This window comes from Doryrhamphus excisus, linkage group LG19 (genome assembly GCF_037039965.1).
Source record: "Doryrhamphus excisus strain RoL-2023G ecotype Guam linkage group LG19, RoL_Dexc_Guam_v1.1, whole genome shotgun sequence".
In the NCBI taxonomy this organism is placed as follows: domain Eukaryota; kingdom Metazoa; phylum Chordata; class Actinopteri; order Syngnathiformes; family Syngnathidae; genus Doryrhamphus; species Doryrhamphus excisus.
The window spans coordinates 14431269-14445995 of record NC_136375.1 but is presented as its reverse complement, the minus strand read 5'-3'; the positions used below and the strand labels follow the sequence as shown (position 1 = coordinate 14445995).

General features: G+C 41.0%; 1 protein-coding gene across 3 annotated transcripts in view; it reads left to right on the top strand.

Moving 5' to 3' along the window:
* atad2b (ATPase family AAA domain containing 2B) overlaps positions 1-14727 on the top strand; it is a 74664-nt gene that overhangs the window by 31673 nt on the left and 28264 nt on the right. For all 3 annotated transcript variants that reach the window (XR_013630399.1, XR_009120261.2, XM_058057547.2), the window contains exons 25-26: positions 3877-4563; positions 6031-6179. Coding sequence is in view for 1 of the 3 variants with exons in the window: in XM_058057547.2 (XP_057913530.2) it covers positions 3877-4563; positions 6031-6179 (836 nt within the window). In the remaining 2 variants the exon portion in view is untranslated. The remainder of the gene's footprint in view (positions 1-3876; positions 4564-6030; positions 6180-14727) is intronic.

The window sequence follows — 14727 nt, the reverse complement described above, 5'->3', positions numbered from 1 at the left end:
GAAAATGTTGTTCATTGCCATGGAAACACACACTGGCATTGAAAACGCTCAGGTAAACGAGAGCATCTGTTCAGGTTTGGGAGAGATGTGTCGTCGTGAATGTGGAATGATACGAGCAGATTGGCTCTTTTCCCAGTCTGGGACGAGAAATAACCGGAGTAAATATTCATCTCCAGCAGTTGGGCTGTTTTTGACAACAGCACAAGCGACCAATATTACTGTGTTCTCTTTTGTATGACTCTTTATATTAGCAATGCTTTCTGACTTTTTTTTAATGTTGCCCATGAACACGTATGTCTTTCCCTTTTCTATGCATTATGAGTTCATTTTAGAGAACAATACACACATTTAGATACAAATAGCCATTCACAAAATCCCAGTGAAATCAAGTTACAATGCAGTACATCCATTTAAATGTTCAATGGGTGAAGAAGTCCAGGGGTTAAGAGTCCCAAGGCATACGGCAACAGTTCAATGGCCCGCCAATTGAGTGCAAAGCCTCAATTGCGGCCTTAGTGTTCCTAGTTTGCCATCTAAACCTGGCCTGTATGAAATAGGACCAGTATAAATCAATATGCACACAACACATTCTAATCAATATATAATACAAGTCGTATCATAAGCATAACTTCAATATTGTACTATATATGTTCACAAAGTTTAATTATATAATAATAAATAATTGTAATAAATAATAATAAAAGTAAAAAAATAAAAGTAATAAATAATAATAATAATAAATCTTAAATTAAATTAAAATAAAATAAAATAAAATAAAATAAAATAAAATAAAATAAAATAAAATAAAATAAAATAAAATAAAATAAAATAAATTTTAATAAATAATCTTACAATGAATTACAGTGCATGGCAGACAAAATTAGCAGCAACAATCAAAACCTAAAATGCATTCAAGTGCATTAAGTGAAATGGCACCAACTGTTGCTCAAAAGATGGGCTTTATGCCTCGGACCACAATAAGTTTGTCATATTATGAAAACGCTAGTTTCGTTCCATGGAACACTCAGAGAGAACATTCTTGTCATTAAAAGCCAACTGGTAAAAACGCAGCTAATGCAGTTAGCATAAGGATACAAACACTCACCAATACCGTAGTTCTATCAAAGCACCCGCTCCTTTTCAATGCGGCGTCGCGCCGGTGGACGGCCCCTATACTCCCGACAACGCATGCATTACGTTTCAGACTTTTAGATAGTGAATTAACAACAGCAACAAATTCGACATACCCGCAGCAAATCCGGTAGAGTGTCTCTCACAGCGACCGGTGTCTAATCAGGTAATTTAATTCAATAATAATAATAATTGTAATAGTAATAACAATAAGAACAACCATAATAATATAATTTTTTTTTCTATCTGGGAAACTCTCTAAAAAACAAAACCTAACAACGTTGCATGGTTTGATACGCAGTGCATGCTGTGATCATGCATTAACACGCACACCGATGCTAACATGTAATAGTTGCAGTATCTATTTAGGATGATTTAAAACACTAGCCAAACTTCTTTCCCGGGTGCATTGATACACATACTTATGCTAGCACCGTGACAGCGACAGACATAGACTTTCTTTATTGTCATTGCACAATAACACAGCAGTAAAATTGCCAATGAAATGTCGTTGCCTGGCTCCCGTGTAATAATAAATAATAATGTGGAGAATAAATAGATTACATCAAATATGAACAACAATGTACAGTGTAAACAGTAATTTGTACAAATAATTTAGAATAAATAACAATAATTTAAAGTTTTGGTTGTGCGTGTGGGCAGGTAGAGAGGCTTATTTGGCATTGAGCAGTCTGATGGCCAGGGGGAAGTAGCTGTCTCTAAACCTGGTTGTTCTGCAGCCTTCTCGCCGATGCTAGCTAGGCGAGAAAACAGTTCATCTAGCATCGGGGGGGAGAAGGCTCTGCAGCACTTACGATGTCCGCTCTCCTCGGGATGCTGTGTCTTCCAGCACAAGACGTGTGGTCCGGTCCTCGGGTCAAAAAATGCTGACTGCAAACCAGCACCTTGTTGTTGCCAAATTGAGAACTAGGTATCCTCTTTTCCGTCTGTGAATGACGCTGAGACGAGTATTTAGTGAAGTGTCATGTTCACTGCTATAATAATAATAATAATATGGCTGTAGCTTTGTCAGTATACATTAGTTATCTAAATGGAACAGTTTTTTTCTTAGTTTCATTGTGAGGGCTACAGTGTCAAAATAGGTATCTTCCATGACGTCCGTTGTCTGCTCCGTCATATAAACCCGTCTCCCCTCCTCCCATGTCTGTGCCAACTGTTCATGCTCTGACAGTTTTCATGCTTCATTTAAGAGCCGTCTATGACGAGTCATTTGCTGCTACTCAGTCTCACCTTCCCCCCCCCCGGGTGCTCCACTACATGTCTTTCTCTCCCCTGGGGTGTGCTTGGTGTGAGTGAGACATCTGGGTAGGATGGAAAAGGATATTGGAGTTATGAGAGATTTCTTTGTATGCTGATTGTGCTCTTTAGGGTTTTGTTTTTTTTTTTTTCTCTGTTCGAAAGTCCCACCCCGAAGGGTGTTTGTTGTTTCCTGGCTGGTGGCGTGCACAGCCCTCGTTAGAAAGGACTTTAGCATATCTATCCCTAAATTGGATTGTTGCAGCTAGAGATGCTAGATAGTGGCTTACTGATGTATGATATACCGATATACCTTACTTCTATTAACCTCGGTTATATCGGACTCGGATATATCGGAAATTCGCTCACAACGGACAGATAAAAAGGAACCAATTTTTCTGTAATGCATTTCCAATAAAAATTCATTGCATATATCGGATTTTTTTATAACGGATTTCGCCTATTTCGGACAAAATCTCCAGTCCCGTTCCAATGCATTTCCATTAAATTTCCCTCGCATATATCGGATGGCTGCTCCGATTCGCCGAATCGTGACAGGCCGCTATAAGACATCATTTGCAGCGTTGCCTGCGCGTCCAGGTACATTGGAAACATAGTCAAGGAAGTGCCTTTTTATAACAGATAAAATCCTATTTACGCATATACCGGATATAAATCCGATATGCGTAAAACGGACATTTTCCGGTATACGCATATAACGGATTTTGCTTATATAATTGAATCCGATATATCCGAGGTTTACTGTAGTAGAAATTAGAGAAAAAAAAAAAAAAAAATATATATATATATATATATATATATATATATATAGTGAGAGTAAAAATGATTTGATCCCTTGCTGATTTTGTTGGTTTGCCCACTAATAAAGACAGGATCATTATATACTTTTAATGGGAGACAAAATATCACAAAGAAGATAGTGATATAGATCACTAAAAAAAATCACTACAAAATCTTACACCTTATTAAACTTAGATTCCGTATTCCACCCACAACGTTGCTCAAAGCCAATCCAGACAACAGCATCGACACAGTCAACTTCACACTACTTCCATCGTATTTCTGCCTTTTTTTTGTCAATATCCACACAACAGAAAGCCTTGTAATTCATGAAGTGCAATTTCTGCAAAACAGACTGCAAGTGTTTTTGCTTTGTTTTATTTGTTCATTGTATATGTTTTAGATAACAAAAATATTCTAGTTTAATTCTATTCCACTCGTATTAAATCCCATATACACGAGTGCTAGCGTTTAGCATTGGTGATTTTACATGGCACATCGGAAGAAGAACATTAAGATGTACACCCCACAAATAGCTGATGTAGAAAATAGTTCCAGGTTCAACAAGATACAGGATGGCACGTTCAACATTGGACTAGATTAGTGACAAATGTTATGTAGGATTGTTTAGCATTTTTGTTCTAATGGTCCTATTCTACTATCCTATATTTGTCTCCCCTCCTGTAGATCATATTAAGAAAAAGATCCGCAGACGGCCATCTTGGGGGCGGGGCATCATCCGCAAGAAGAAGAACTACAAGAAGGGAACTGAGGAGGAGGAGGAGGAAGAGCCAGAGGTAGAAGCAGAAGCGCCAGGACCTAGCGACTCGTGTTTGACTCTGGATGAGGAGTCCTCCAATGACGCCGCAGGGCTCCAGCCCAATGGCCACCCGCCCCACGTCTCCATGGAGGAGGAGAGCTCCAATGAACCCCCTGTTGGCTCCGCCAGACTAGAGACCACTTCCAAGGATGAGGAGTGCAACGCCGATGGGTCAAAGTGCGGGAACACAGAAATACAAACTCGGCTGCACTGCATCGGAAAACATTCACGCTCCGACGCAGACGGGGCTAGCCGGAGCCAGTGGGTGGACTCGCAAACTTTGACTGAAAATCCAGAGTCTTCTGATGCCAAGGTCCAATCTCAGCACTTAGAGGATCTCCAAGTAGCACAAGCGGACCGTGTGAACGGAAATGAGTCAATGGATAGTCTGGACTCAATCAGCAAGGCAGATGAAAATATGACAGAGGCCTTTAACAGCCGGTTGGAACAATGGGAGCACAACGGCACAGGCAAGGGGGAAGCCACTCAGGAGCACACTTCCCAGGATGGGAGAACTGGATCACTAAGCTTGAACGAAGATGACGACAAAGAAGGTATCTTTCTCCAGTGATATCATTGATACACAGGAAAGTTCTTTACAGGCAAAACCAACCGTGTCCACAATTCCCCCTCAGTGCCCTGAGCCTCATTATAGTACCATACCATCACTAAAAATAGTGTCCCATCATTGGACAGTAAAAGCCCAGTCAGTAAGAACAGTGTCCCATTATTGGACAGTAAAAGACCAGTCAGTAAAAATAGTGTCCCATCATTGGACAGTAAATCCCAGTCAGAAAAAATAGTGTACAATCATTGGACAGTAAAAGCCTAGTCAGTAAAAACAGTGTCCCATCATTGGACAGTAAAGGACCAGTCAGTAAAAACATGGTACAGTCATTGGACAGTAAAGGACCAGTTTGTAAAAATAGTGTACCGTCATTGGATAGTAAAAACCCAGTTGGTAAACAGTGTACCGTCATTGGACAGTAAAGGACCAGTCAGTAAACAGTGTGCTGTCATTGGACAGTAAAGGACCAGTCAGTAAAAACAGTGTACCCTCATTGGACAGTAAAGGACCAGTCAGTAAACAGTGTACCGTCATTGGACAGTAAAGGACCAGTCAGTAAAAACAGTGTACTGTCATTGGACAGTAAAGGACCAGTCAGTAAACAGTGTACCGTCATTGGACAGTAAAGGACCAGTCAGTAAAAACAGTGTACCGTCATTGGACAGTAAAGGGCCAGTCAGTAAACAGTGTACCGTCATTGGACAGTAAAGGACCAGTCAGTAAAAACAGTGTACCGTCATTGGACAGTAAAAGCCAAGTTGGTAAACAGTGTACTGTCATTGGACAGTAGAGGACCAGTCAGTAAAAACAGTGTACCGTCATTGGACAGTAAAAGCCAAGTTGGTAAACAGTGTACCGTCATTGGACAGTAAAGGAGCAGTCAGTAAAAACAGTGTACCGTCATTGGACAGTAAAGGACCAGTCAGTAAAAACAGTGTACCGTCATTGGACAGTAAAGGACCAGTCAGTAAACAGTGTACCGTCATTGGACAGTAAAGGACCAGTCAGTAAAAACAGTGTACTGTCATTGGACAGTAAAGGACCAGTCAGTAAACAGTGTACCATCATTGGACAGTAAAGGACCAGTCAGTAAAAACAGTGTACCGTCATTGGACAGTAAAGGACCAGTCAGTAAAAACAGTGTACCGTCATTGGACAGTAAAGGCCCAGTCAGTAAAAACAGTGTACTGTCATTGGACAGTAAAAGCCAAGTTGGTAAACAGTGTACTGTCATTGGACAGTAAAGGACCATAAAAAACAAAAATAAAAACAAAAAAGAAAAAGCCGAGATGTTGATATTAATAGCTAATAATGACACAAAGCTTTGTCTTTTTAGAAAAGACATAAATAGATGCCGCATTCCATAAATCCATTAGCTTTTCTTCAAGGTTGGTAGGTTTTGTGATGCATTCATCAATATTTTCTATAATGAATGCTTGTATCTCATTAATAGGAGATTCCAAGGTAAGGAAATGCAAGAGGAGCCCGTCGGAGCAATTAAAAGGATCTGCTTTAAGGACCGAGGAAGAGCCAGAACCAGCACCTCCTCCATCTCCTCCTCCTCCTCCTCCTCCAGTTGTGGTCGACCGTGAGCGACTTTTGGTAATGCATTTATTTATAAATCAGATTTTACAGATGATGTACGCTAATGAGGATGATAAATACAAGTTAGCGAAGGTAGTTTTGCTGAAGTGAATGGCTTAGCAAAAACCTTTTTAGCAGCTTTAGCAAGCATCTACCATGACGGAAATGGTAGGATGGTCGGATTAAATAAATATGCTTCTTCCTACTCCTCTTGGAGTAGGTTGAATTGTGTAACATTCCTTCATGATGATGACGATGATAATGATCTGGTGTATAGCGTTTACTATTACCAGAGATGAGTAGGTAGACTCGGACACACGTCATACGAAGGTTGGCTATTGTACGTTGTGAGACCTTGGTCTTGTACTCAGCCAACGTTGCATTTGTCATTCAAGCGGCTTTCGTAACTTGAAACTTTTTTTTTTTTCTCCAATAAAAAGCATATTCCTTGTAGAATAGGATTTCCATTATATGTGGAATGGCAGACCCATTCATGGGCGACTGACCCAACGTTTCTTCTATATCCAATATGTCTGCTTTAAAGCCGATGCTTGTCAGCTGTCCTTCTCAGATGAATAACCTGTCAAGCTTATCCCAACTCGTTTTTCCATTCACCATTTTTTTTTGCTTATGTCTCTTTTTGGTCTGCATGCCAACCCCCCGACATAGGCGGGATGCCAATTACGGTGGTGCGCGTTCAATCAACACACGTGGTTCCTTGAAGGAAACAAGGTTATGACTAAAACATTAGTCTCCACTCTGCGTCGTGACATTGGGCCCCACTTGAGATATCTGGAGATATGCTCAAGCAGCAGAACATGTGAATTCACCTTGGTTGGTACTTTGCCAGGACACGGCGTGGTCTCGCCTCATTCCCTCAAGTGGAACTGGAAATTGGTACCTTGGCTCAGTGGGCTCCCCTGACAGCGCTCTCCAGCGGTGGTGGGTGTCTATGGGGTGTAATTGGTGTAAAGGAAAGGCTCTTTTGACATATACAACCCCCTCTTTTTGCTCTATGGTTACACAGAGCTGTCAAGCCATTATCTGGTGGCTCTTAGCCAGGTCCCACATGGATGACCGTGGTGCCATCATTCCCACTGATTGGCAGGCCTCCGAGTCGGCTCAGTCCTGCCAACATATATGCGTTTTTCTTACTCTGCAGCCCCTTTCACACTTTTACTCACCGTTTCCCTCGTATGCATTTTGTTGCGTTTTGCCGGTTTGAGTCTCTGAAACCTTCATGCCGGCTGTAAAAGCTGTGATTGGTTGATTGTAAAATGTTATTTCCTGTGTCTGTGTGTGTTTGACTCAGTTCACCCAATGCATTCTCTGATTTTGGATCAAGATTTGCAACAAAAGAGAATATATATTGTATCATATTAGAAATGCATTGACGCTATTGTGATCATCACAGTGCATAATTGTCACTAATATTAGTTCCAATTACTAATATTACCGTTGTTCCCGTGCAATGAAGCGAAATAGTTGAGTTGAGGTTGCCTCCAAACATCTCGTCACCCGCTCAGATGAATTAGGGGTGGCCAAAGTGAGGCCTGCGGACCATTTGTGGCACATTGTAGAAATAAAATAAACAAAATTACAAACATAGGTAAAATTGAGCAAAACAATTTGTAGGTGTGCCCTATGAACACACATTTGTGGTACTAAGCTGTAGGCTTGTGGCTAAAGCGTAGGGTGGGGTCGGGAGATGGGTGATAGCTTCAAGAAGCAGATCCTGAAAATAGGAGACTTTGAATAATTGCCTTTTCATCCTTAGCTTACAGAACAAATTGAATTTCCTATACAGGCAGGATGAGAGTCGGTGTTTGCTGGTATGGCGGGACTAGCGCTCGTGCTTCGTGTTTATTAGGACTTGCAGGGAATTTCTTCCCTCGCTCATATTCATTGATTCTAGTCTGCTCATTATTTCTGACTGTCAGCTTGATGGAAGAGGTTCTGAAATGTCCTCAGATGAAATACCACTGGGAGTGGAGTTTAGTCACCAAGCCAACACTCCAGGCCTTTACACATGGAAGCCATTTTTTGGCTATTTACACACTCAATGTACATCCGTGGACCCCGTTCACACACTCAATGTACATCTATGGACCCCCTTCACACACTCAAATGTTCATCTATGGACCCCGTTCACACACTCAATGTACATCTATGGACCCCCTTCACACACTCAGTGTACATGCTAGCATTCCACTGTATTGGTATGCTAGGCATTGCTAGTATTCACTATGCTAGCATTCCCCTGTATTAGTATGCTAGGCATCGCTAGTATTCACTATGCTAGCATTCACTATGCTAGCATTCCCACTATGCTAGCATTCCCCTGTATTAGTATGCTAGGCATTGCTAGCATTCGCTATGCTAGCATTCCCCTGTATTAGTATGCTAGGCACTGCTAGCATTCACTATGCTAGCATTCCCCTGTATTAGTATGCTAGGCATTGCTAGTATTCACTATGCTAGCATTCCCCACTATGCTAGCATTCCCCTGTATTAGTATGCTAGGCATTGCTAGTATTCACTATGCTAGCATTCCCCTGTATTAGTATGCTAGGCATTGCTAGTATTCACTATGCTAGCATTCCCCACTATGCTAGCATTCTCCTGTATTAGTATGCTAGGCATTGCTAGTATTCACTATGCTAGCATTCCCCTGTATTAGTATGCTAGGCATTGCTAGTATTCACTATGCTAGCATTCCCCACTATGCTAGCATTCCCCTGTATTAGTATGCTAGGCATTGCTAGTATTCACTATGCTAGCATTCCCCACTATGCAGGCATTCCCATGTATTAGTATGCTAGGCATTGCTAGCATTCACTATGCTAGCATCCCCCTGTATTAGTATGCTAGGCATTGCTAGCATTCACTATGCTAGCATTCCCCTGTATTAGTATGCTAGGCATTGCTAGTATTCACTATGCTAGCTTTCCCCACTATGCTAGCATTCCCTTGTATTAGTATGCTAGGCATTGCTAGTATTCACTATGCTAGCATTCCCCACTATGCAGGCATTCCCATGTATTAGTATGCTAGGCATTGCTAGTATTCACTATGCTAGCATCCCCCTGTATTAGTATGCTAGGCATTGCTAGTATTCACTATGCTAGCATTCCCCTGTATTAGTATGCTAGGCATTGCTAGTATTCACTATGCTAGCATTCCCCGCTATGCTAGCATTCCCCAGTATTAGTATGCTAGGCATTGCTAGTATTCACTATGCTAGCATTTCCCTGTATTAGTATGCTAGGCATTGCTATTATTCACTATGCTAGCATCCCCCTGTATTAGTATGCTAGGCATTGCTAGCATTCGCTATGCTAGCAGCCCCCTGTAGTAGTATGCTAGGCATTGCTAGCATTCACTATGCTAGCATTCCTCTGTATTAGTATGCTAGGAGAACCATGGTTCAAGGTGTGTATTTGGAAAGTATTTGATGTGGAATTCCACCCGACACCGTCGATGGACACTTCAACGTCGAAGATGAAACAACTTAATGTCTTCCACCTGTACGTTTCTATACTGTAAATGTGTTTGAGTGAGTTCACCAGGCATCCATGGTGCTTAAACCTGGATTGGGTTGCGGGTGAACAATGACAGGCGGGGCCTTTACCAAAGAGCACACTCGGGGTGTGTGAGTTCTTTTAACAGCTGCCCCGGAATGATCTTTTCCGTCTGTCTGTGCTGGCACAGTATGGAGCCATTTTGTCTCGGATGCTGAGCTATTACAGCACTTCACCATTTCCTGTTTGAAGACACGCCTGACAATAGCCTTGTCCCACTTTCATTTTGTCATCGTCACTCACTTTTAGAGGTCACAGCAGGAGAGTCCCACCCACCCTGTTGGGTAAAACGTCTGTGTCGCATGTCTGCTAGGTAGTTCTAGTTGACTTCATCAACTGACAATAGAAATAGATGGCATGCTTATACTGTTTACTTGATTGATTTGTGGAGGTTTTGGTTCAGTTCTCCATGCTACTGTCGGGATTAGTAATCTCTGAGAAGACTTTCAATGACAAGATGATTAAATCGGATACGGATTAGTGTGGTACTGGTGCAATAATGTTGGGACCCTTCCAATGGACTACTAGGTTCTCCGACACAGCAGCTTCTCATAGACCAGGCCTTTATATGAAATAGTCGATTTACGATTTAGTGTCCCGTGTTGGTCAGTGTTTTATACTACAGATTATTTTTTGGAAACCTCAATGTGTGTCATTACGGTAGTGATAGAGTCCTTTGTGACAGAGGGGGGACTGAGAAGCAATCTTAAGATCTGCGTTAAAGTGATATTTGGGATTTTGTAGGTGTGTTTTGGCACATTTGTGTTTTCCCTAAACTGCTGTGGACGAGGTCCTCTGAGAAGTAAACAAGGAGGGACGTTTTGTTTTGTAGTTCACAGTTCAGATTGTAAATCCCAAATACTTTATTCATGTACATTCTTGAGTTCAAAGCACAGTGGTGAGCATTTTTGGCCTGGCAGTCAGAAGATCAGGAGGCATCTCTGTGTAGGTTCCTTGTTTTTTTTTTTTTTACCATTTGTAAGCCTGCCGAAGGATCCCGACTGTAAATCTCCAGCATCCTACTGCGTGAGGTCTGAGTAGCAGCCCGTAAGCAGCATGCAGATAGATACATTAGACACGTAGAAAGGGCAGGTAATGGGGGTGCAGATAGCAAACGGGGAAATGGAGCAAGGGAGAGCGTGTAACAGGAGGCGAGGTTAAATGGTCCTTGTCAGTCGCGGTCCTTAACGCATGGGATTACTGCCCTTTTGTGTGTCGCCCGAGCTTACTCAATCACGGCAAGCGCTGTAAGACACACTGCCGCTATTTACCCCATGCTGTCACCCGCGCTCCTGATCAAGCCGGCAAAGGCAGGGGAGCACACGCCACTGCAATCAGCCGGCTTGCAGCCAGGGGAGAATACATTTTAAAGGGGACGAATGAAGCGGAAGGATGTGAAGCAAATGTTGTGGCGGTGGGGGATTCACCGACTTGACGCTCGCTCCTCCGTACAACTGATTTTTAAAGGCCTGTCGCCAGTTATTGTTCATGATGGCTTAATGGCTGATATCTGCACCGCGTTCTTAGTGTTTGGACAGTCAGTGTTTTTCGCCACCTTTTCTGGCGTCGATACCACCACCGCTGAGACGTTCTATCAGTCGACTTGATTACATGTCGGATTGACAACCAGGACCTACCTGGTGAGAGAAATTCATTGCGGGCTAAACCATAGCAGCGCGGTTCATTTTTTGGGCCTACCTCATTCTCACTCTATACCAGGGGTCTCAAACTTGCGGCCCCGTGAAAAGCTAGTTTGAGGCCACTCACCTTGATACCAAAGTTTAATGTTGAAATGACATCTTAAAGCTGTGCGCACACCGGAAAACACAATTAACATGATTTTGCCCCCCGCCCATACTGTTACCCTACCCTGTTACCCCGCCCCTGTTTTGCTTTGGATTAGCAATGAAGCGAAAGGCTTATGACGCTGGGTACAAATAAATGCGGGAAATGATTTGGAATAAAAACGGAAAATACACGTCAAGATAAAAGCATCTCATCAAACATGTTGTTAAAGTTACGATGCTGCTCCCAGACGGAAGTGAGTACGATGCTAACTTGCTAATTGGGTCAAATTATTAAGTTTTATTAATGTTCATGTTAAAGGTTAAATAACTGTTAATACTGTACATTTGAATCTGGAAAAAATAATTTCTCTAACAACTGTATGTGGTTTCTTACGTTTTTCTTATTTGCTGTTTTATTATTATTTTACTTATTTATTACTGATTTATTGTCTTTATTCTTAATTTGTTTATTTCTTTCTTTTAATCTTATTTTGTGTATAGAAAAATAAAAATTAAGATATTTGAGAACAGTGGAATGTTTTATCAGATATTTTGGTGTGGAAAACCGGAACCAAAGTACTGAAAGTGTAGGGTATAGCAGAAGCAAAAGCATTTTTATTGATTTTTTTTCCAGTTTTTAATAAATGCGTTTTGTTTTTTTTTTGTTTTTTTGAAAACCTGATGCGGCCCGGCTTCACCCAGAACCTAGCTCCGGTGGCCCCCAGGTAAATTGAGTTTGAGACCCCTGCTCCATACGCTACCATTAGGACCCATCATCTCCACACACAACATCCATTTTCCTTTTTATGCTGATTATGCACAGCTCTACCACCCACTAACGCTGAGTGACAAGAAGTCCTCCGATGCCTTTCATAGCTGTCTGCATGACATCAAACAGTTTGAACGCAACTTCTTTCATTTAAATGACGGGAACAACAAAGTACATTGTTTTTAGCCCTGGTTCACATCACAGTGCACTCCTTTTGCTCCGGCTGTGAAGAACCTTGGTGTGATATTTGACAGCAGTCTTAAGTTTGAGTCGTATAGTATAGTATATATATATATATATATTTTTTTTCCACCTCAGACTCCCGGAAAAAAGGTAGAGCCCTTTTTTTTTTATAAAGAGCAGACCTTGAAAAAGCATCCATCAGCTTGAAACTCCATTATTGTAATATATTCTATACTGGAGTCAATAAATCTAAGGCTCTACTTGGTGCAAAATGTAGCTACTCACTAATTTTCCAAAACACGCCCCCACATCACTCCACTGAGCTACCCATATATTTTAGAATCATCCTGTTTGGGCTCAAAGCCATCAATGGTCCTGCTTCAGCATACTTGGCTGAACTCTGAACTATCCATCACCAATTTAGCGTCTTTAGCTCTTCTGAGCACACATCGGATGAGATGACAAGATAGAAAAAAAAATGGGGGGATTGCTCTTTTTGTTGCCATTGGCCCCCCTTCATGAAGCAGTCGCTTTTTAAATGGTCTACCTTGCTTCCCTGTTAGCTTTGAAAAGTTTTAAAATCTTATTTAGAATATTTATTTCAACTGGCATTGACACGTGACGGTATTTTATGTCATTCTGTACATTATTTTTTTATTATTTCATCTTAGCCAGTTCTCATTCTTGTGAAGCTGCTTTGGGATGCGATAAGTTTCTTTTTATTTATGACTTCCTTATTGTTTTTGTGCCATACCGACCCCTTAAGCAAGTGTGTGCTATGGATGTTCATCTTGCGTCACGCTTGTAGTTTGCCGCCTGCGCCATTGTTGACACTCGGGAGCAGGTGCTTTGAGCATCCCTTTTGTTACGGCGAATTATGGGATATCCCCGCGGAGATATGGAGGTGGAGAGGCTGCATAGTCGGACCGAACAGCGAAAAAGACGGAATAAACCATGTTTACCGTCTGTCGTCATAGGGGACATGATATGGACTACTGTGAATGCAGCATGATTGCACTGAAGATGAAATAATATATTTAACTTTTTCTATATTTATCTAAAAAAAGGGATTATACTATTTTATTTATTTTTATTTATTTTTATTTATTTTTATTTATTTTTATTTATTTTTATTTATTTATTTTTTGGGCTATTTTTCTATGAGATTGTTTACATTTTAATGAAACTTTGCACACATATTTGGCTTTGATTTTTGTCTAAATTCAGTTTATGGAAAAAAATTGAGATATATATGGTATATCGATGTTCTACCTAAATATATTGAGATTTGTACTGCCCAGCCATAATGGAAACCCAGACAGCTTTTTGATGAAAGTAAGGAAGTAGCAGTTTAGGAAGAACTGTAATGATGCCAATTAAAGCTTTTATGCAGATTTATTTCTCCTCATAATGATGTGCTCCATTTTGTTCTGGCTTTTATGGCTTCTCATGGCAAAAACCCAAAGACTCCCTTTTGGATGTTAGCAGCAGTAGGACTCAGTGTATGAAAATGAAGCAATAAAATGTGCTGAGTATGGCTCAGCAGACCAGAGACCTAATGATGACTATTATTTTTGCAGGAATATACAGTCCTTGCCTTTTTTTTTTTTTTTTTTACTTAACAAGGGACTCGCACTTATTAGAGTCTTTATGTCACAGCTTAGCGAAGGGGATTCTCCTACGCTGCTGGCTTTTCTACTGGAAAATGACAATATCTTCAAGGTTATTACACACTTAATCTCATTTTTCCAAGCTGGTGCCTTCAGCAGAGTATAGCATCCACTGGGAACTTGGATCCAGTGATGAAGGGACCGTGTACTTGTTTTGGGATTTTGCTCATCATCCACAATCCTTATGTGACGTCTTTCTCTTGTCTGCGTGTTTTGAAGAGAGAAAAGCAGCTAGGGATATGCGGCCAAATGATGTGCAAAGTATTATTCCGTAGTTTGTTTCGACACAGATAGTTGTGATATCATGTGCTATGTGTTCCTTGTGTCAAAATCAATATAATGGTGACATCCTTCATCTGGTCCAGGTGGTCACGGGGGTCTTTTTTACTTTATTTAATTTCCATCACTGCAGGGTTTTTTTGTAGCACGAACAACTCCACTTTGGAGTAGGCACAAACACAATTCAGTTCAATTCCATAGTGTTTTTCACCTTCTTTATGCAATTGCTGCTGCTTGAAACTTTCTTTAGCTCCATTTTGGGTTATTGAGGTGAGAATAACAATCTAATTGACTTAA